The 21,011-nt window shown below is 42.6% G+C and overlaps 1 protein-coding gene across 1 annotated transcript in view; it reads right to left on the bottom strand.

Annotated features, from left to right (window-relative positions):
* Positions 1-298: 298 nt before the first annotated feature.
* The window catches only part of LOC125088565 (zinc finger protein 615-like), a 31,731-nt gene continuing 11,018 nt past the window's right edge, over positions 299-21,011 (bottom strand). Inside the window, exons 5-9 of the mRNA XM_047709770.1 lie at positions 11,733-11,966; positions 7,383-7,470; positions 6,867-6,993; positions 5,566-5,661; positions 299-2,038 (exon numbers count right to left, since the gene is read on the bottom strand). Of these exons, the coding sequence (XP_047565726.1) occupies positions 678-2,038; positions 5,566-5,661; positions 6,867-6,993; positions 7,383-7,470; positions 11,733-11,966 (1,906 nt within the window). The 3' untranslated portion in view covers positions 299-677. The remainder of the gene's footprint in view (positions 2,039-5,565; positions 5,662-6,866; positions 6,994-7,382; positions 7,471-11,732; positions 11,967-21,011) is intronic.

The following is a 21,011-nucleotide window of genomic DNA, read 5'->3' as shown; positions in this document are numbered from 1 at the left end:
TTTCTCTTTTTATAAGCCATCCAGGCTATAGTATGCTCTTACAGCCACCAGAATGAACCAAGACGGTATCTATTTCACGTAGAATAGATATTTACATCCTCTTTCTAGATTAGCTGGTGTAAATGTACCACTTAAACATAATCCAGGTACCTCAGTGCTCTCTCCCAGGAGACCATGGCCTTTTTCTATTTTGGTCACCGCTGAATCCTCGCCTCCTCAAACAGGACCCAGTACAAAGGGAGTATTTAACAAATACTCGGTAAATGAATGAACTGACTCATTCTAAGGCTGCTGTTCCTAAGTGCCTCTGTAGAAAATAACCTTCTAAGAGTTCACAGCAGACATCCCAGTTTCCAATTACTCATTCCCCTTGGACTGCAGAAACTGAATTGATATACACATGCCCCGTATCCCGCCCACCCAAGGTTAGCCCTGATTGAACTTATTTCCTCCACTTACTGAACTCGATATTCCTTCATTCCTTTGACAGACACATACAGCAACTGAGGCGTATGTATTTGGGTTGACATCAGATTATGCCTCTGTTTCAAGGCATATTTTTAACAGGATGAGCTCAAACTTTCCCACCCTCAGGATTCATAACGATTCCTCGCAGTATATACTTTTCAGCCATAATATGACCTAGAAATTTTTGCTCAACCCTTCTCTGCTTTCTCCTACTGGTTTTCTGCGACATAAAATAAGACATAATTGACCACGGAAGGCACGACCACATTCACTGCATTCATGAGGTTTCTGTCCTGTGCAAATCCTCTGTTGTCTCCTGAGGGCGCACATCTGGCTGCAGGCTGTCCCACTATGACCACATTCCTATTTGCTAAGAGCCCACTGATGTTTAGTGACGTCTGACAAGCCACAGAAGGCACCTGCACAGTCACAGTATTGACAAGGTCTTTCCCCTGCGTGGCACCACCGGTCTGTGATAAGCTGTGATTCCCTGAGGGAGGATTTTCCACTTTGACTGAGTCTCCACATTTCTCTCTTGTGTGTATTCTCTTATGTTTAACAAGGCAAGACATGTAGGCAAAAGCTTTCCCACACTCACTGCAGATATAGGGTCTCTCACCCGTGTGAGTTCTTTGATGGACGATGAGCTTTTGCTTTGTGGTAAAGGCTTTCCCACATTCACTGCATTCAAAGGGTTTCTCTCCTGTGTGGATTCTTTGATGTTTAATGAGACCTGACTTCTGGGAACAGGATTTTCCACATTCACTGCACACAAAGGGAGTCTTTCCTGTGTGAAATCTTTGATGTGCTATCAGGCATGTCTTCTGGATGAAGCCTTTCCCACACTCGCTGCATATGTAAGGTTTCTCTCCAGTATGGATGCGCTGATGTACAATGAGATTTCCCTTCTGGATGAAGCCTTTCCCACATTCACTGCATATATAGGGTTTCTCTCCTGTGTGTGTTTTCTGATGTATATTGAGCCGTGATTTCTTCAGGAAGGCTTTGCCACATTCAGAGCATTCATAAGGTTTTTCTCCTGTATGTGTTCTCTGGTGTTCAGTGAGCATGAACTTTCTGGAGAACGCCTTCCCACACAGACTACACCTGTGTGGTTTCTCTCCTGTATGAATGATCTGGTGATCAGTGAGCCAGGACTTCTTGATGAAGGCTTTCCCACATTCACTGCATACATGAGGCTTGTCTATTTTTTGTTTTTTCTGATGCTTGATGAATTGGGACTTAGTACTGATGAGTTTCCTGCTTTCAGGGAATTTAGTTCTAGGATGAAATTGTTCATTGTTAGCATGCAGAAGGGATTTCCCATCTCCAGTAAGATCTGCAGGGTTCTTTATTTCACAATTTCTGCTCTGGTGATGTAAAGTTAAGTTTGGTTTTGTAATTTTTCCATGTAAGTCATACATATCAGGATTTTGCCTTAACACAAAACGAGCTGTGCTCTGACGAACATTACTTTCAAATGTTCCCTCTTTGTGCCATCGTTCTATGCTATTCTCCATGATTTCAGTTTGTAAGTGCTCTGGCAAATAGTCGTCAAGTTTCCAGATTCCTAGAAAGGAAAAGAATAAGGAATTCATTTATCATCTTGATTTGGACAAAAGACAACTAAAAGACTCCCTAGATTTCATATGTCTATTTAGTGATGACTCTACAAAATTAGTATTGACACATGTTTGATGTTCCTTGCATATCTGATAAAACAATAATATAAATAACCCAAAAGATAGTTAGTGTAAAAACAAGGTTGGATCGTTCACAATAAATAAATACAGATTTGACTGATTTCTAAACGAGGCCTTGCAAAACACACAGCGCCTATGAAATAAATACACACAATTTCCTAGGAACAGCAGACGACAGGTTGGAGGGCCACCTCATCCAAACTGGCCAGAGACAGACTCAGTCACATCACAAATCTACTGAGGACTACTGTGTGCAGGACACGGTACTCATGCTGGGGACACACTCAGAGTCCTCATGTTCAGGGGCCTACACTGCAGTTTGGTTAAAGGACACAGGAAGCTGCACACTGTGAAAACTGGTATGAAGGAGCAATGGGGATGGAGAGAGATGCAGGAAATCAGGTGACACTGTGGAGGAAGACAGGCCTCCCTGGAGGATCCGCTGTCACCGTCTGCCTTGGGGAGCACCAATAATGATGCGCGCTGGGCTCCAAACAACATGTAACCTACAACATCCAAAAGGGAACTCCTGATCTCCCGTCCCGAATCTCCTCCTCCACAGCCCCTCTGGCACAGTGAATGGCACCTCTACTCTTCCCTCTAACCAGGACAGGACTCAGCACCGCCTGTCATCTGTGTCTCACTCACACATAGTTTCTCCCTCCGCGATCAGTCCCGCCTGCCCTCTTCATAATCATAACCGGAACTGGACCAACACCAGTGCCTCGCACCTTCGTGGAAGCCAGTCACTTTCTTGTTCCACAGCAGCAGCCTCCTGCTTGGCTTTCCCGTTCCTGCCCAGCCAGCTCCTGTCAGCTTTCTAGACAACAGCCAAGGTGATCCTTCCGAATGTAAATTATATCGAGTCAAGCCTCCACTGCTTGAAACTCCCTAATGTTTTCTCATCTCATGAGGAATAAAATCAAGGTCTTACCATGTCCCTGAAAGGCTCTTATGCGACCTGCTATCCCAACCCCCAGCCACCACCCCGTTGACCTTCTCTCCAGTCTTGCTCTGTCTACTCTTCCTAAATTCTGCAGACCACACTCCTGCCTCAGGAGCTTTCCAGTTTTACTGTGGAACGTTCCTTACCCAGGGAGCCTACTCACATCCCTCATCTACCTGCTCAAATGTACCTTAACAAGGATTTCCCATACCTCAAATCACGGGCAAGGCCAAGCACTCATTGTTCAGTCACGCTGTTTTAATGTCCCTAACACCTGTGTTCACGCCCAGAGCCTTACCTTCCACCTCCATCCATTCCTTCCTCTCACAAAGGCCATATTAATGTTGAATCTCACCTGTCCTCTGTAATGATTACATCCAGAACGTGACCAACATTTCCCCTCCACCCATGCTGAAGCCAACCGATCCGCCATCATGTGGTACAACAGCTGCCTACACGGCCCCTCTGCCCACCACTCTCTACTGCTTGTACAACAACCAGAGGGATTCCCTGGAAACAGAATTAGTTCGTGTCATCCCAGTACTCAAGAACTGCTCATGTTTTCTCATCTTATTAGAAACAAAATCATGATTCCTTGAAATGGATTACTTGAATGATCTTACTCTCCCTTCCCCCTGCTGTTACAGCCTCTCTGACCTTATTTCCATCATGTTCCCGACGGCACACTCCACTCTGCCCACACAGCTCCTTGATGTTTCTCAAACACATTCCTGCTTTGGGCTTTTAAGTTTGCTCCGCTCTCTGCTTGGAACACTCCCCATCCAGCAGCCTGCTAATTTCCCTCACCTCCTGGCCCTAAGGCACCTTGTAAGTTCCATTCCTAAAGAGGAGACCAAGCCCCTACTGTTCTGTTAGAACGACTAAATTTTTATCACAGTACTTTTAACCCTCTGGACATATTATTTATTTGTTTATTTTGATTCATTTTTTAAACCTCTTGGAATGAAAGCTCTTGGTGTACTTGTATGCATGTCCACTGGATCCTCAAGCATACAGTGCTATCACAAATGATTTTTAAAGGCATGAAGGAAGGAAGCAATCACACGTACAGAACACAGTTTTGAGAGTATAAGAGAGATGACAAAACTCTGTATTTGTGTAAGCAAAATAATACATTAAGGAGAACACAGTTTCATGTCCTGTGACCAGGTAACATGGTTAACTGGGACTTCATGTCAGCAGAATATGATGGAAAAAAATAAAAGTTTCAGAGAAATGAACACAACAGTTTAACACCTACAAGGAATGAGAAGAAAATTCAAAATTAGTAAATACATAGAGGAATTAAAGGAGGCCTGAGTTATGATCTGGCTTAGGTTAGAATGGAGACTGGAGAATGCTAAAATATCTTTTAAGCTCAAATTCATGAACAAGAGACTCCTTTAAAGATGAGAGCTCTGCATATAGGGAACATCTGAGGTAATGTCTGGATGGCCAAGGTGTAAGATGCACAGGAGTATAGAGAACCTAAGCTTATAGGGGTTTTCTGGGAGGGAAGATGAGAGTTCCTTGCGCTTATTGGGAACTTGGGAGAGTTGCCAAGGGGTGAGTGAATGATACAGAACTGAAGTCTGGAGGATCACTTTCAGGATATGTCAGTTTGAGAGTCTCCTGCAGGGAACAGAAGAAGCTTAGCTTATTAGAATAAAGAAAGTTTGAGGTGCTTAGCTGGTTCAGTTAGAGAAGCATGCGACTCCTGATCTCAGGCTGTGAGTGGGAGTCTCACACTGAGTATAGAGATTGCTTAATTAAATAAAGCTTAATTAAATAAATAAAGCTTTAAAAAAGAAAGAAAAAGAGAGATTAAGAGAGAGAGAGAGAGAGAAACAAAGACAGAGAGGAAGGAAGGAAGGGAAAGAAAGAAAGAAAAGTTTGAAAGTTAGGAGACCAGATGAGAAAATGGAAAACAGAACCTTTGGAGGACCTCAAAGTGAGGACAAGGGCCCAGTGAAGACCAGTTTACTTTGGGGACACAGCATCCAGGATTTAGAGGAGGTCAGGAAGGAAAATCAACATTGCCAGTGGGACAGAAAGGTGCAGCAGTTAGAAGACAGTGAGGAATTCAAAGTTTTCTGTTTGGGGAGGGGCCTCTGGGCAGTGGACGTTTATGGCAAGGAAGGTAGAAGGGTATGAAGAAAGGAAAGATTAAAAAAAAAAGAAGGGAAAGATCTGTGAATCCTAAGAAAAAGAGAACTATGCAAATAAGAAAAAATTAAGATGTACAGAAAATAAAAATGGAAGAGATCCCTGAATAGGTAAAACATACATTTTTCTCTAAATTCCTATGAAGAAAAAGAGGTCACACATCTGGAGAGAGATGCATGAAGGCACTGCCTACCTCTCACAGCTGTGCCTCTTATCTGACCAATCAGAGTATGATTTCCACAGCCTGCCCCCTCCTGACCCCCTCCAGGTTCTCGGACTCACCTGAAAGGGTATGACAGGGGATGTCATCTTCTCCTGTCCATGTTGGTTCTCCTGGATCCAACTTGGAGAGCGCATCTGGTTTGCCAGTGTGAAAACCTGTTCATGGGAATGACAGAAGATAAAAGACTAAGCTTCAGGCTTGGGGTCTGGGAAGACCACCAAATGTTACAGTTAAGGACAAAACAATTTTCACATCATAGAGGAAAACCTTTCTGCGTTATGCATCTCCTTTACTGTTGATACTCTTCTACAGTACTTCTGACATCTGATATGGGAGGTTTTCGCACACCGAAGAATTCCGTGACACCAAGGGACACTGACTGGGTGTCCAACAATTTAGTTCTGACATTCTCCACCTCGTGATGGCTTCAGATCCACAGGTTAGGGGTTCACGCCCACAACACTGCACACCCCCCCCCACTTCCCTGAGACTTCCCCAGTCACAAGTCCAAATTATTTCCCGGGCTTCTGATAGAATATGTATGCATCAGAGGTTCCCATGACCCCTTTTCAGATTCAGTTAATTTGCTGGAGCAACTCACAGAACTCAGGAAGTTTCCTTATCACATTGCTGGATTGCTATAAACCCAGGCACAGCCCAGTGTAAGAGGTACGCAGTACCAGGTATGTGGGAAGGGGTGGGGTGCTTCCATGCCCTCTCTGAGCACTTTCCCCCCACCTCCTTTTGTTCACCAATTCAAAAGGTCTCAAAAAACTGTCCTTTTGGGTTTTTATGGAGACATTATTAAGTAGACATGATTAATTAAATCATTAGACTTTCGTGACTGATTCAAACTCCAACTCTTCTCTCCTCCCCAGAGTTGCGATGGAACTCAGAGTTCCAACCCTGTCATGGTGGTTGGTTCCCTTGGCAACCAGACTCCGTCCTTCAGTTAAACAACTGCTTTCCAAAAATCACCTCATTAACATAAACTCAAATGTGGTTGAAAGGGTCTTGTTATTTAAGTAACAAAAGACACCCATTTTATTATCCTCTTATAATTTAGGAAATCACAACTGTTATAGGAGCTCTGTGCCAAAATTTGGGATGAAGACCGAAAATACATTTGTTTCACATACATGTATGTGCGATACATATATAGGTCATCGTAAATCACACATATGTACAAAGTAATGGCTTGCGCTCAGGAGAAGGGAGAATATATCCCTGTGTCTGGAGCCAGGGAGGAGACTAAGAATCTCACTTCAGAGCAACACAGACACCACAGAGCTTTAAGAAGCTGACAAAGGAAAGGTCACTGATGGGGACCCTCCAAGTGACACTGGGGAGCTGTCCTCACCCACTGACACCAGGTTCCTATAGTTCTCCAACATCACGTCCCGGTACAGGTCCTTCTGGGCAGGGACCAGGAGCTGCCACTCGTCCCAGGTGAAGTCCACGGCCACATCATCAAATGTCAGGGATTCCTGTAATAACAGTGTTCTCTAATGAAGTGACGTCCTTTTGATGATAGAGAAGAAACATTAAAATTTGTCTGCTTATTTCCACGCTAGAGACTGTATCTAAATATCTAGTGGGGGTGGGTATTTTGAAACATTGTGGAAGAAGCAGATGCCTAATTAAATATTTTGTAATTGTGCACAGTCATCCATCCATTTATCCATCCATTCATCCAATGAGAAGTTTCTATAACATGTAAAAGTTCAATCTTCTTCTTAACCTAGAAACACCATCCATATGTATATGATAAGCAGAAGAAATATGTATGCTTTTCAGATTAATGCAGCTGATTTTTTACAGGCCTCTACAATTCTATTAAGGAACAAAGGAAAGAATAAAACAAACCAAAAGTCACCTGGACCTGGATCATTTTTTCTGGCCTCTGAAACAGCTGGCAGTGGGAAAACTCGGCTTTGTGTCTCCTGGATCTACTTCTAGTTTCTCTTCAGAAATCTCAGTCTCGGTCAGGTGTGCCCCCATAAAAACTGACACCACATCCTGTAACTTCTTCCTCCTTCACATGATCCTTTTGCTCCTGGGGCATCAGGACCTGTGGGCTGAGGAGACAAGGGAGTCTGAGGGGCGCATTTCCTCTGGTCCAGACCCTCTCACAGCTCCTGAGCACACGGCACTGCTAAGCGTCCCTTTATTTGCTGGCCCAGAAGATTCTTCCTTCTGACCAATAAAGCCCAAGGTTCTAAATGCACGAAGTTTTCCTTCGTTCTGTGACATGTAAGTTGGGTGAGTGTGACACTGAAGAGGAAAATGAGATCTACCCCAGCACCATGCCTCAGGAGAAAGGGAATCTCACACAAATCACTTTTATAAAACAGAGCACACAGAAGGAGACTATCGGGCCACTGTTTTCCTTTAAACCATGTGTTCAGGTACCTCGCCAGAGCTTTTGTACAGTCGGTGAGTAGAAGCACTTCTTTCAAGCACACTGGTGTGAAAACCAGTGTACTGGGCAAGTCAGAGGCACTGTCTTACAAGTTAAGTATTATTACTTCATAATATCTCAGGGAGTTTTAAATAAAGACATAAGTACAGAATATTGCAAATAAATTGGAGAGTAGTAAATGAAGTTGAAGTGTTCTCAGATCCTGTCTCACTGGAGAAGAGTGTAAAAGTACTAATTAATAAAAAGAATTTGAAAAAGGAAGGCTCCATGCTGTATATTATCTCTAGTGTCATGATGAAAACTAACAATTGTCTTAATGTATGTAATTTTCGTGCTAACAGAAGGGGGAATATAATGACAAATTCATCCAAAACAAGGCAAAAAAAGGGGGGGAACTAAGAACACGTGGGGTACTACAGCTCACTTGGATGACTATTCTTAAACAAAACATACTAAGAATTATATGAAGTATAAATAAAAGAAGGATTTCAGTAAATTAAACACAAACGTCTCAAAATAGTCTGGATTAAAATATAAAATTTAACAATATGCTATTATAGGTTACATGTCTGAAACAATGGCATGGAAAATTCAAGAACAAAAGATTAGAAAAAGATACACCATGGGAAGAGTAACCATATATCATCTGGTGTAACTATATTCTCAGACAAAATGGACCAAAAAGTCCAAATATCACTACAGACAAAGAGAACACTCACTGGTTAAGAGATTCAATTCACCACATTATAAAAATTTGCAATTTCTATCCACTTAACAATATAGCCTTGAAATATATACAGCAAAAGTGGACCAAAAAATAAGAACAAACCAATCATTCCAATAGAAGACTTCAACACACCTCTCCCAGTAACTGACGGAACAAACAGCCCATCAACAAACAAAACAAAATCTATCAACGGCACTCTTTTGATGAACACCAAAAATATCTGATAAGTAGAAAGAAATACTGAAATTTTAAGACTTAAATAAATAGTAAGACATTGACTATGACAATGACCCAGAAAACCAAACATTTTAAAGATGCCATGTCTCTGGGGCACTTGGGTGGCTCAGTCAGTTAAGCCTCTGCCTTCAGCTCAGGTCATGATCTCAGGGTCCTGAGCCAAAGTCAGACACTTAACCGACTGAGCCACCCAGGCACCCCTAAGGTTGTCTTTTTAAAAAATGATTCAGGGACAATGAGATGTCCGTTCTGGGGTTGAGGGGACAAGGAGATGGCTAAACCCCACCCCACATCATACACAAAAATCACTGTTGAGGACAGCTACCAATTAATGAAAGATGCAAATTTTTTAAAAAGATTTTATGTATTTGACAGAAAGAGACACAGCAAGAGAGGGGAACACAAGCAGGGGGGATGGGAGAGGGAGAAGCAGGCTTCCCACCAAGCAGGGAGCCCAAGACCCTGGTATCATGACCTGAGCCAAAGGTAGACGCTTAACAACTGAGCCACCCAGGCGCCCCTCAAATCAATATATTTTTAAGAATATAGGAAAATCTGGGCGCCTGGGTGGCTCAGTGGTTAAAGCCTCTGCCTTCGGCTCAGGTCATGATCCCAGAGTCCTGGGATCGAGTCCCGTATCGGGCTCTCTGCTCAGCGGGGAGCCTGCCTCCTCCTCCTCTCTCTCTCTCTCTCTCTCTCTGCCTGCCTCTCTGCCTACTTGTGATGTCTGTGAAATAAACAAATAAAAATCTTTAAAAAAAAAGAATATAGGAAAATCTCTCAACGATATTAGGGTATGGAAAGATATTTAAAGAGGCTACGTAAACTATAGTATAAAGCAAATGATATTCTACTGGAAGAACTATAAATGGTACAACTGCTCTGTAAAATATTCTGGCATTGCCTGTTTTGGTTGAAGTTAAACACACCCTGAGACACAGCAATTTCACTCTGAGATACACATCTAAGCTACACCACCCTTCACACCGAAATAAGGGCACACGTGAACCAGAAAACAGACAAGAATTTTCACAGCAGCATTTTTCCTAACAATCCAAACTGCAAACAATACGTTTAATTAATAGTAGGAAAACCTGCCATATACTCAAAATACGTAATGCTGTGTAGAAACTACAACTACTACACAATTTGAAGCTAAGAATGATTGTCCCTACATCATTTCCATGTTTTTAAAGACTGTACTACAAAAACAAAGAAGCGTATGTGACAAACTTCTTACGATAGCAACTCCTAAAATATTTATTGTGTATTCACAGAATATGCCTGATTCTTGTTGCAGAGCAAACACAGATACATCTATTTGCAACAACATGAATCATTCTTAAAAGTATTGAGCAAAAGCAGCCTCGCATTTAAAGATGCATGAAGTATAATTACACTGACACAGAAAGATACAACTAAATAAAATATGATTATTGACTTTTATATGACTTTTTAATATGGCTTTTTATTATATGACTTTTTAATATGATAAAACTATACGGGGCGCCTGGGTGGCTCAGTGGGTTAAGCCTCTGCCTTCAGCTCAGGTCATGATCTCAGGGTCCTGGGATCGAGCCCCGCATCGGGCTCTCTGCTCGGCATGGAGCCTGCTTCCTCCTCTCTCTCTCTGCCTGCCTCTCTGCCTACTTGTGATCTCTCTCTGTCAAATAAAAAAATAAAATCTTTTTTTAAAAAAAAACTATATAAAGAAAAGCCTTAAAGGGCTTGATACTGACAGCAGGATGGTAATTACCTTTGGGTGTGAGAATGCAATATAGTTAGGAGGAGACTCATAGCGCACCACTGGATGCTGGCAGCATTCTATTTCTTGACATGGGCAGTGATGGCTTTATATAAATATACATTACTTTTATACAGATCAACTGGTAGATCTTTTAAACAAATAAATAGAAGTACTCAACAACACCAAAAGCCTGTTCTTTAAAAATACCAATAAAACATACCCATTTGTAGTGAAACGGATAACTCAGGTAAAATAGACTATTTTTTTTTTTTTTGTCTTGAAAAATACTATGAACATTTTTCGGTCGTAAGTTTGAAATCCTGGATAACTTCATAAATTTTATTGTCTAACCCTCCTGGAAACATGTTAACTCCAGACAATATAGCAGATGAATTTTATGGGTAAGCAACTGGACACATAGGTATGTCCACTACCACCTGATTGCTGAGTAGACCCAATACACCGAGATAAGAATAAATTATAAACATTGTTAACTGGAATGAAAATTAAGGTTATACTCAGACAATAGCATCGTGGACATGGAAAAAGAGATTCATGGAATTGCTTATATAAAAGAGAAAAGGCTCCCCCAGAAACCACTACACAGATTTTCACATATTTGGCTAGAAATGCACTATATAATATACTAAGCTCATTTCACAGAAATCCAGTCATTAGCAATGGGAACTGGAAGCACCATGACTGAATAAGACCAACCAGTACTTACTAATAAACCGAGATGTGGGTCACCTTGCAAGAAGGACGGATACTAAACAAAGTGGACATTCTTTCAGCAAAGAGTAAAGTGTGAATGTATGTCGGGAAAGGAAGCAACAGTGTTCGCCGCTGTTAGGTATCAAGAGGTGAGTGCAGGTGTTGACAAACATTTTCTGCAAGGGGATGGATATTACACATTTTCAACTTTAAGATCCCTGGCGCAAGAACTCAATTCTTCCTTTTCCGCGGGAAAGCAGCCATTGACGGCTCCTAACAGACGGAGGAGAGGGGTGGGGGGTGAATCTCTCGGTCTGAAGTTAGTCAACCTCTGAACAAAGGACTTTTAAAAACAAATAAAAAACAGAGGGTTTCGAACAGAGGGTTTCTTCTGAGCTCTGCAGCCTTCTGTTCCAGCAGCCGAGGTCGGAACCTCAATCGAAACTCCAGCTCCGGGACCTTGGCGTCCAAAGCCGCGGTCCTCACATGCATCTCTGTGTACCAGACACTCATTACACACCCGCTTACTAATCCGAAACCCAGGCCAGACACCCCGATGTTACGAGCAGCCACCCGGGCCCCAACATTATTGAGCCCCAAATTAAACCCCCAACTGGAACCAGACACTGCGATCACCGTAAATGATCCGCATCGCCTGCACCACCGACAAGCAGACGGATCTGCAGAACCCCAACCTCTCGACAGCCCGGACACAGAGGTTGAGCTCTACAGACCCTGAGCCGACTTACTGACCCCAAAAGTACCCTAACCACGGACAGGTGAGTCACAGACTCCCAGCTCGTTCCTCTCAAATGCCTCCACTTTCGTGCTCGGCCCAATCGATCCCCGCCAATAATTCCACGGGCTCACCCTACTCCGCTTCTACCCTGGGGACGTCACGTCATTCTGTGAGAAACAAACCTCCTAACGGGACAAAAATAGAAAACAAAGACCAGAGAATCTTCAAGGAATAAAAACACACACTGACCTGATTTTCTCCGGAACAAAAAGAGAGTCTAAACGTAACACTTCCGCGAACTGCTTCTACTCCTGGGAACGTCGCCCAAACTGCTTGTCAGCCTATGGCGGCCGAAGAGGACCTGAAGCCTTTGAAGAACGGCGAACAACTGCTGGGCGTTAGTTCAGGAAGCCAATATGTCCGCGCCCGCTCGTTGTGGCTGTGGGGGCGGCCATGTTGGGACGCCTGAAGTACACCAGTCAAAGGGACGGGTTTGCGGCCGCCAGCCGGGGTTGGCGAGGTTCTGAAAAGCCATTCATACCTCGTCCCCAACTTTGGCTGGGGCGGGAAATGGGTAGATTCCTAGAGACTCAAGCTCTTGGAGGCAAAAATGGTGTGGGCTAAATCGTGTTCGCGGGCTGGACAGGAAGTAACAAGGTCGGGGTGTATATTATCCACTTTGTATTTTTTTAAAAGGAAGTTAAAAAAAAAAAAAAAGGAAGTTTCAAAACAGTCAGTGGAACTTCAGGTGTGGATACCGCAGCAGAGAAGGACCTTTTGGAGAGAAAAAGTAATACATCCGGGGGTACCTGGGTGGCTCAGTGGGTTGGAGCCTCTGGCTTCGGCTGGGGTCATGGTCCTTGGGTCCTGGGATCAAGCCCCGCATCGGGCTCTCTGCTCGGCAGGGAGCCTGCTTCCTCCTCTCTCTCTCTCTGCCTGCCTCTCTGCCTACTTGTGATCTCTATCTGTCAAATAAATAAATAAAATCTTAAAAAAAAAAAAAAAAGGAAAAAAGGTAATACATCCGGTAAACGGACACCCGCGGAAAGCTTTTGGTGAAAAATTGCTTGCAGGAAGCGGTTTTTAAGAACAGAACGATTTTGGGCAACTAGAACAGTGTCGTTGCGGGACTGTTGATCACAGCAGGAAAGAATTCTTGAGAGGTTCTGTGGTGCAACTTAGTAAGTTTATTTAAGTAGCTCGGGAACTGGACCCCTCCTCGGGAAGAAGTGCACTTTTGCTGTATGAGACTATTGGTTATATGCTTAGTGCTCAAGGACGAAGGGACATGCCAGGAGTGTTAGATCACTAATGTTTTCTTTAAATTTCTACTCCTAAAACCATTTGCAAGATTTCGCTGGTTTGTCTTTCAGTTTGATATTAACTATGGGTGAGATTTACAGGCAGTCATGAGGCCCTGTAAGAATGTAGCAACCAGCACATATTTGATTTTTTTTAAAGATTTTATTTATTTATTTATTTGACAGACAGAGATCCCAAGTAGGCTGAGAGGCAGGCAGAGAGAGGGGGAAGCAGGCTCCCCGTGGAGCAGAGAGCCCGATGTGGGACTCGATCCCAGGACCCTGGGATCCAGGGACCACAACCCCAGCAGAAGGCAGAGGCTTTCACCCACTGAGCTACCCAGGCGCCCTTGATTCACTGCAACTGCCCCTCAGAACAATGTATTACTTGATTCTTACTGAAACGGTGGAGGTCAGCCTTCTGGGCTACATGTGAATTGCCGCTTCCAGTCGGGGAATAAGAGAAGAATTAGGCACAAACAAGTCAGCTGCAAGAGATTGGGAGCAGGGGACAACAGTCGAAAAGACTGCTGCCCCAAGCAACTCCACAGTCTCGCTTTTATTAGATAGAAACAGTAACCAACAGAAGAGTCGATGAAGGTCAAACGTTAGTCATATGCCTTGTAGATAAACAAGAAGGAGGGCAAAATATGTCTGGACAAGCAGTATAAAGTTTATAGTTGAACAAGCACATTCAAAGGACTTATCTAAGTAGCCTCAGGTGCTCTCCGGAGGGAAAGGAGAGATAACGGAAAAATGAAGCAGGCTGCGATCCGCCCTGAGCGAGGCGGGCATCCCCAGCTGCTCGGCTTCAAGGCCGTCTGTATCGTCCTCTCCCGCAGAGGCCTGTTGCAGTATCTGTTTTTCTTAAGGCTGTATCTAAATGTGCTTGGTAACTAGTAAAATTTCCCAGGGGTTATATTTTAAGTAATACATTGTTCTGAGGGGCAGTTGCAGTGAATAATTTTGTGCTTCTTTCCCTCGTGGGTATGAGACTGGCCATCACCAACTAAAGGAAAGAGCACCTGAGAGGAACCTACATTGGGGCTGGGATTGGGGCCTCAGGGAAAGGCCACAAAGTGAGGCGAACAAGGGTCTGGATCCAATGAGAAAGGTACAACCACAACTGACAGTCCAAAAATATTAAGGTCAACAGCTTTTCTCCCAAAGTACCAAGATGATTCAAAAGGATTAGTTTTTTCAACAAACAATGCTGGGATAATTGTATTTCTATTTGCAGAAAAATAAATTAGGACCTTTAACTCTAACCGTATACAAAAATTAAAGATATTTCCCAGACCTAAATGTAAGGGTTAACAGTATGAAATTTAGAAAGGCAAACTGGAGATAATGTTCATAAATCAAATAAGTTAGCCATAAGTTCTGAGACAAGACAGTAATGGATGAGCCATAAAAGAAAAAGTATTAAGTTGGACATAGTTAAAATACTATATATATATAATACAAAATAAATACAAATAAAATACAAAAAAAAATTTGTATTTCGGATATCTGGCTGGTTCAGTCTGTAGAGCATGTGACTCTCTTGATCTCGCAGTCAGGAGTTCAGGCCCTACACTGGGCATGGAGCCTACTTAAAAATAATAATAGGGGCACCTGGGTGGCTCAGTGGGTTAAAGCCTCTGCCTTCGGTTCAGGTCATGGACTCAGGGTCCTGGGATCGAGCTCCGCATCAGGCTCTCTGCTCAGTGGGGAGCCTGCTTCCTCCTCTCTCTCTCTGCCTGACTCTCTGACTACTTGTGATCTGTCTGTCAAATAAATAAATAAATATCTTTTTAAAATAATAATAAATAAATAAAATTACAAATAAATAAATATAAATAAATAAAAATTAAAACATCTGTACCTTTTTTTCTTTTAAACAGTTGCACTTTTTTTTAAAAACATTTTATTTATTTATTTGAGAGAGAGAGAGACAGTGAGAGAGAGCATGAGCGAGGAGAAGGTCAGAGGGAGCAGCAGACTCCCCATGGAGCTGGGAGCCTGATGCGGGACTCGATCCCGGGACTCCAGGATCATGACCTGAGCTGAAGGCAGTTGCTTAACCAACTGAGCCACCCAGGCGCCCAACATTTGCACTTTCTAAGCACAGTTTTTAAGAAGTGAAAAGTAGAGCCAGAAATTAGGAGAAAATATTTCCACATTATGCATCTCATAAAGGACTTGTATTCAGAATATATAAAGAAGTGTCAGGATGTCTGGGTGGCTCAGTAGGTTAAGCCTCTGCCTTCAGCTCAGGCGGTGATCTCAGGGTCCTGGGATTGAGTCCGGCATCAGGTTCCTTGCTCAGTGAGGAGCCTGCTTTTTGCTCTACCTGCTATTACCCCTGCTTGTGCACTCTCTGTCTGACAAAATATTTTTTAAAAATTGTCATATGGAAAGAAAGCCAAAGTTGGTGGCATCACAATTCCGGACTTCAAGCTCTATTACAAAGCTGTCATCATCAAGACAGCATGGTAGTGGCACAAAAACAGACACATAGATCAATGGAACAGAATAGAGAGCCCAGAAATAGACCCTCAACTCTATGGTCAACTCATCTTCAACAAAGCAGGAAAGAATGTCCAATGGAAAAAAGACAGCCTCTTCAATAAATGGTGTTGGGAAAATTGGACAGCCACATGCAGAAAAATGAAATTGGATCATTTCCTTACACCACACACGAAAATAGACTCAAAATGGATGAAGGACCTCGATGTGAGAAAGGAATCCATCAAAATCCTTGAGGAGAACACAGGCAGCAACCTCTTCGACCTTAGCCGCAGCAACATCTTCCTAGGAACATCGCCAAAGGCAAGGGAAGCAAGGGCAAAAATGAACTATTGGGATTTTATCAAGATCAAAAGCTTTTGCACAGCAAAGGAAACAGTGAACAAAACCAAAAGACAACTGACAGAATGGGAGAAGATATTTGCAAATGACATATCAGATAAAGGGCTAGTGTCCAAAATCTATAAAGAACTTAGCAAACTCAACACCCAAAGAACAAATAATCCAATCAAGAAATGGGCAGAGGACATGAACAGACATTTCTGCAAAGAAGACATCCAGATGGCCAACAGACACATGAAAAAGTGCTCCATATCACTCGGCATCAGGGAGATACAAATCAAAACCACAATGAGATATCACCTCACACCAGTCAGAATGGCTAAAATTAACAAGTCAGGAAATGACAGACGCTGGCGAGGATGTGGAGAAAGGGGAACCCTCCTACACTGTTGGTGGGAATGCAAGCTGGTGCAACCACTCTGGAAAACAGCATGGAGGTTCCTCAAAATGTTGAAAATAGAACTACCCTATGACCCAGCAATTGCACTGCTGGGTATTTACCCTAAAGATACAAACGTAGTGATCCGAAGGGGCACGTGCACCCGAATGTTTATAGCAGCAATGTCTACAATAGCCAAACTATGGAAAGAACCTAGATGTCCATCAACAGACGAATGGATAAAGAAGATGTGGTATATATACACAATGGAATACTATGCAGCCATCAAAAGAAATGAAATCTTGCCATTTGCAATGACGTGGATGGAACTAGAGGGTATCATGCTTAGCGAAATAAGTCAATCGGAGAAAGACAACTATCATATGATCTCCCCGATATGAGGGAGAGGAGATGCAACATGGGGGGTTAAGGGGGTAGGAGAAGAGTAAATGAAACAAGATGGGATTGGGAGGGAGACAAACCATAAGTGACTCTTAATCTCACAAAACAACCTGAGGGTTAATGGGGGGAGGGGGGTTGGGAGAGGGGGGGTGGGGTTATGGAAATTGGGGAGGGTATGTGCTATGGTGAGTCCTGTGAAGTGTGTAAACCTGGCGATTCACAGACCTGTACCCCTGGAGATAAAAATATATGTTTATAAAAAATAAAATTTAAAAAAAATAGTAAAAAAAAAATTGTCATATGGATAAGGAAGATGTGGTCCATATACACTATGAAGTATTATTGCTCCATCAGAAAGGATGAATACCCAACTTTTGTAGCAACATGGACGGGACTGGAAGAGATTATGCTGAGTGAAATAAATCAAGCAGAGAGAGTCAATTATCATATGGTTTCACTTATTTGTGGAACATAACAAATAGCATGGAGGACAAGGGGAATTAGAGAGGAGAAGGGAGTTGGGGGAAATTGGAAGGGGAGGTGAACCGTGAGAGACTATGGACTCTGAAAAACAATCTGAGGGGTTTGAAGCGGCGGGGGGTAGGAGGATGGGGGAGCCAGGTGGTGGGTATTGGAGAGGGCTCGGATTGCATGGAGCACTGGGTGTGGTGCAAAAACAAGGAATACTGTTACGCTGAAAATAAAAAAATAAAAAATTGTCAAAATTTTTGACAACAATAATGACAATAACAAAACCACCGTCCAGTTACTTTTGGTGATCATGAAAATTTCTAAAAATTGGATTGTGGTGATGGTGGCACAAGTCTCTAAACTTAGTAAATGTCATTGAGTTGTACACTCACTAATGGTAAATATTATATGTACATTTTGACAATAAACCTGTTGAAATGAATTGCTGTACCATACTACAAAATGTATAGGGTATGATTTTTTTAAAAAAACACCACATAGAATTGAAATATATAAACTACCTAGGCATAAAAGTAAATGGAGATATCTGGAACATATAAAAAAGTTACAACAAATCTTGCAGTAAGAATGTGAGAATTTGAGGGGCGCCTGGGTGGCTCAGTGGGTTGGGCCTCTGCCTTCAGCTCAGGTCATGATCCCAGGGTCCTGGGATCAAGCCCTGCATCAGGCTCTCTGGGAGTCTGCTTCCCCCTCTCTCTCTGCCTGCCTTTCTGTCTACTTGTGATCTTTCTCTCTCTCAAATAAATAAATAAAATTTTAAAAAAAGAATGTGAGAATTTGAATAAAGAGGATCAAAATAGAAACTGAACATAATTGAAGAATTTGTTCTTCAAGTATACCTTACTTTAATGCATACATCTTATGTGACTCGTTACCATCCTCCAAATTCACCTATATTATTACAGCTGTTTAATAATAATATCATATATAAATATGCATAAACATTTTATAATATGGAACTATGTTTTCAGTGAGATATTGTGATAAATTTAGGTTACACCTATTTTTCCCAGTTGGACTAAGATATAATTGACATAGGTTATATCTATTTTTAATAAACTTTTTGTTTTCAAAAAGCTTAGATTTACATAAAAGTCACAAAATACTACAAAGAGTTCACATATGCTTTATTCAATTTCCTCTTGTGTGACCGCTCTATATAATTATGGTACATTTGTCAAATTAAGAAAACAACATTGTATAAATGGAATATTATGGAGCCATCAAAAATGAAATCTTGGCATTTGCAATGATGTAGATGGAACTAGAGGGTATTATGCTAAATGAAATAAGTCGGTAAGAGAAAGACAATTATCATGTGATCTCACTGATATGAGGGATTTGAGAAACAAGACAGAGGATCATAGGGGAAGGGAGGGAAAAATGAAACAAGACAAAACCAGAGAGGGACAAACCATAAGAGACTCTTAATCTCAGGAAACAAACTGAGGGTTGCTGGAGTGGAGGAGGGTGGGAGGGATGGGGTGGCCGGGTGATGGACACTGGGCAGGGTATGTGCTATGGTGAGTGCTGTGAATTGTGTAAGATTGATGAATCACAGACCTGTACCCCTGAAACAAATAATACATTATATGTTAATTTTAAAAATTGTGTAATACTCAATTATATTACAGATTTTATTCATATTTCACAAGCTTTTCCACTACTATCTTTTTTCTGCCCAAGAATACAATAATGCATTCAGAAATCATGTTTGCTTGATTTTCTCATATAAAATGTATAATAAGAAAACTCTGTTAAAAATGGGCAAAGACCTTGAGCAGGTGCTTGATCAAAGACAAACAGATGGCAAACAAGCATATGAAAAGATGATCAACGTCATTCAGTATTAGGAAATCACAAATTAAAACCGCTGTGTGATACTAGGACTCAGATATTGGAATCGCCAAAATCCAAAAAATTTTGAGTAGAAAATGCTGCTGATAAGGGGGAGCAACAGGAATTTTTGATATTTTCTAGAGACAATACAAAAGCATACAGGAGTGTTAGAAGCTAGGCAGAGTCTTGAAAGTAGATGACCCCAATTTTTTGAAACGTGATCTAAAAAATCTCAAAATTTTAACAAAATAGCTCTCACTGAGGAGGAGCATTTAGGACAATGGTTGCTTTTACTTGTGTCAAACCTGAGAGGAAATATCAGAGTAAATTTGGTCGTAAGTTAAAAATCCTCTCTTTAGTCATGGACACACCACTTGATCATGGTGCACTACTCCCATTTCTGTGGGGACAGTGGGAAGAGTGGATGTAGGAGACAAATTTTTCTTCACATTTTTGTAGGAACCTTGAGAAGCAACTCGAAAGACTAAAAGGAAATGTTTCCATCTGAAGGTTGAGCCTCAAAACACCCACTAGCCCAGGGCTATGGGTCTCAAAACTCCCAGACTCCAATGCTCCCAAACACAGACAAACCCTGCACTCCCCAAAGACACTGACCTCAAATTCAACCTCAAGTTCACCCCAGGAGCTCTGGTCCATGGAAACTCCCGCCATAGGGGACCCCTGGGTGACATCCCTAAGGTAGCCTAGGGGCAGTGATCATGGGTCCACACCTGCCACCTAGTTTTCAGTCACTGAGCCTGAGTTAACACACAGGCCCCAGGCCCCTGACCATCGTCCTTTCATCATCAGTCTCTGAAGACTACGCCTTAACTCACGCTGGCATTCCTTCGTGACTGGCCCCAAATAAAACCCCAAATATGGCAAATGTCCCCACACGCGTTCCTGCTTCACTGGCTAGGCCCCCCACTCGGGACCCACACCCAGTCAGACGCACCAGACCCCCAGCCTGTGAGGGCTCCCTGGAGGGTGACCGCGACCGAGTGCGGTGCTCTCCGTGCTCTCCGTGCACTCTCCACCAGCGCTGGGGACGTGGAGGGCTGTGTTCACCTACCTGGAAATTCACCTGCCATTGGGGTTTTACGGAGGCATCCTCGGGTAGAATTGATCAGTTATTAATTCAATTTACCTCTCTCTTTTCTGAAGGATTGGGGGTGGGGAGGGAAGGGGAGAGGAGACAAGGATGGAAGTTCTAAGCTTCTGACTATGGCTTCGTCTCTCTGGGGACCTGTCCCAATCCAGAAGCCATACAGGAGCCCACCCAGTGCTGCCTCATTAGAATAAAAAAAATGCCCCTTCGGACTCTCTGCTCAGCAGGGAGCCTGCTTTCCTCTCTCTCTCTCTGCCTGCCTCTCTGCCTACTTGTGATCTCTGTCAAATCACTAAATAAAATCTTAAAAAAAAAAAAATTGCCCCTAGTGCACTCCTTAGTAATTTACAAGGATTATAGGAATGTGTGCCAGGAACCAGGGGTAGAGACCAATGTATATATTTTCTATTATCTCACAAGGCCAAAGAGTAAGTGCTAAATGATTCTACTTTCCTCATAGTCTATAAATGACAAACTTACAGAATCTCTGATGCCAGGGGTCAGGGTCACAGAAAATTTGACTATGAAGGAGTAGCATGAAGGGG

Source organism: Lutra lutra, chromosome 17, assembly GCF_902655055.1.
Source record: "Lutra lutra chromosome 17, mLutLut1.2, whole genome shotgun sequence".
NCBI classification, from domain to species: Eukaryota; Metazoa; Chordata; class Mammalia; order Carnivora; family Mustelidae; genus Lutra; species Lutra lutra.
The sequence above is the reverse complement of the archived record's forward strand: the minus strand, read 5'-3'. Positions and strand labels throughout refer to the sequence as shown.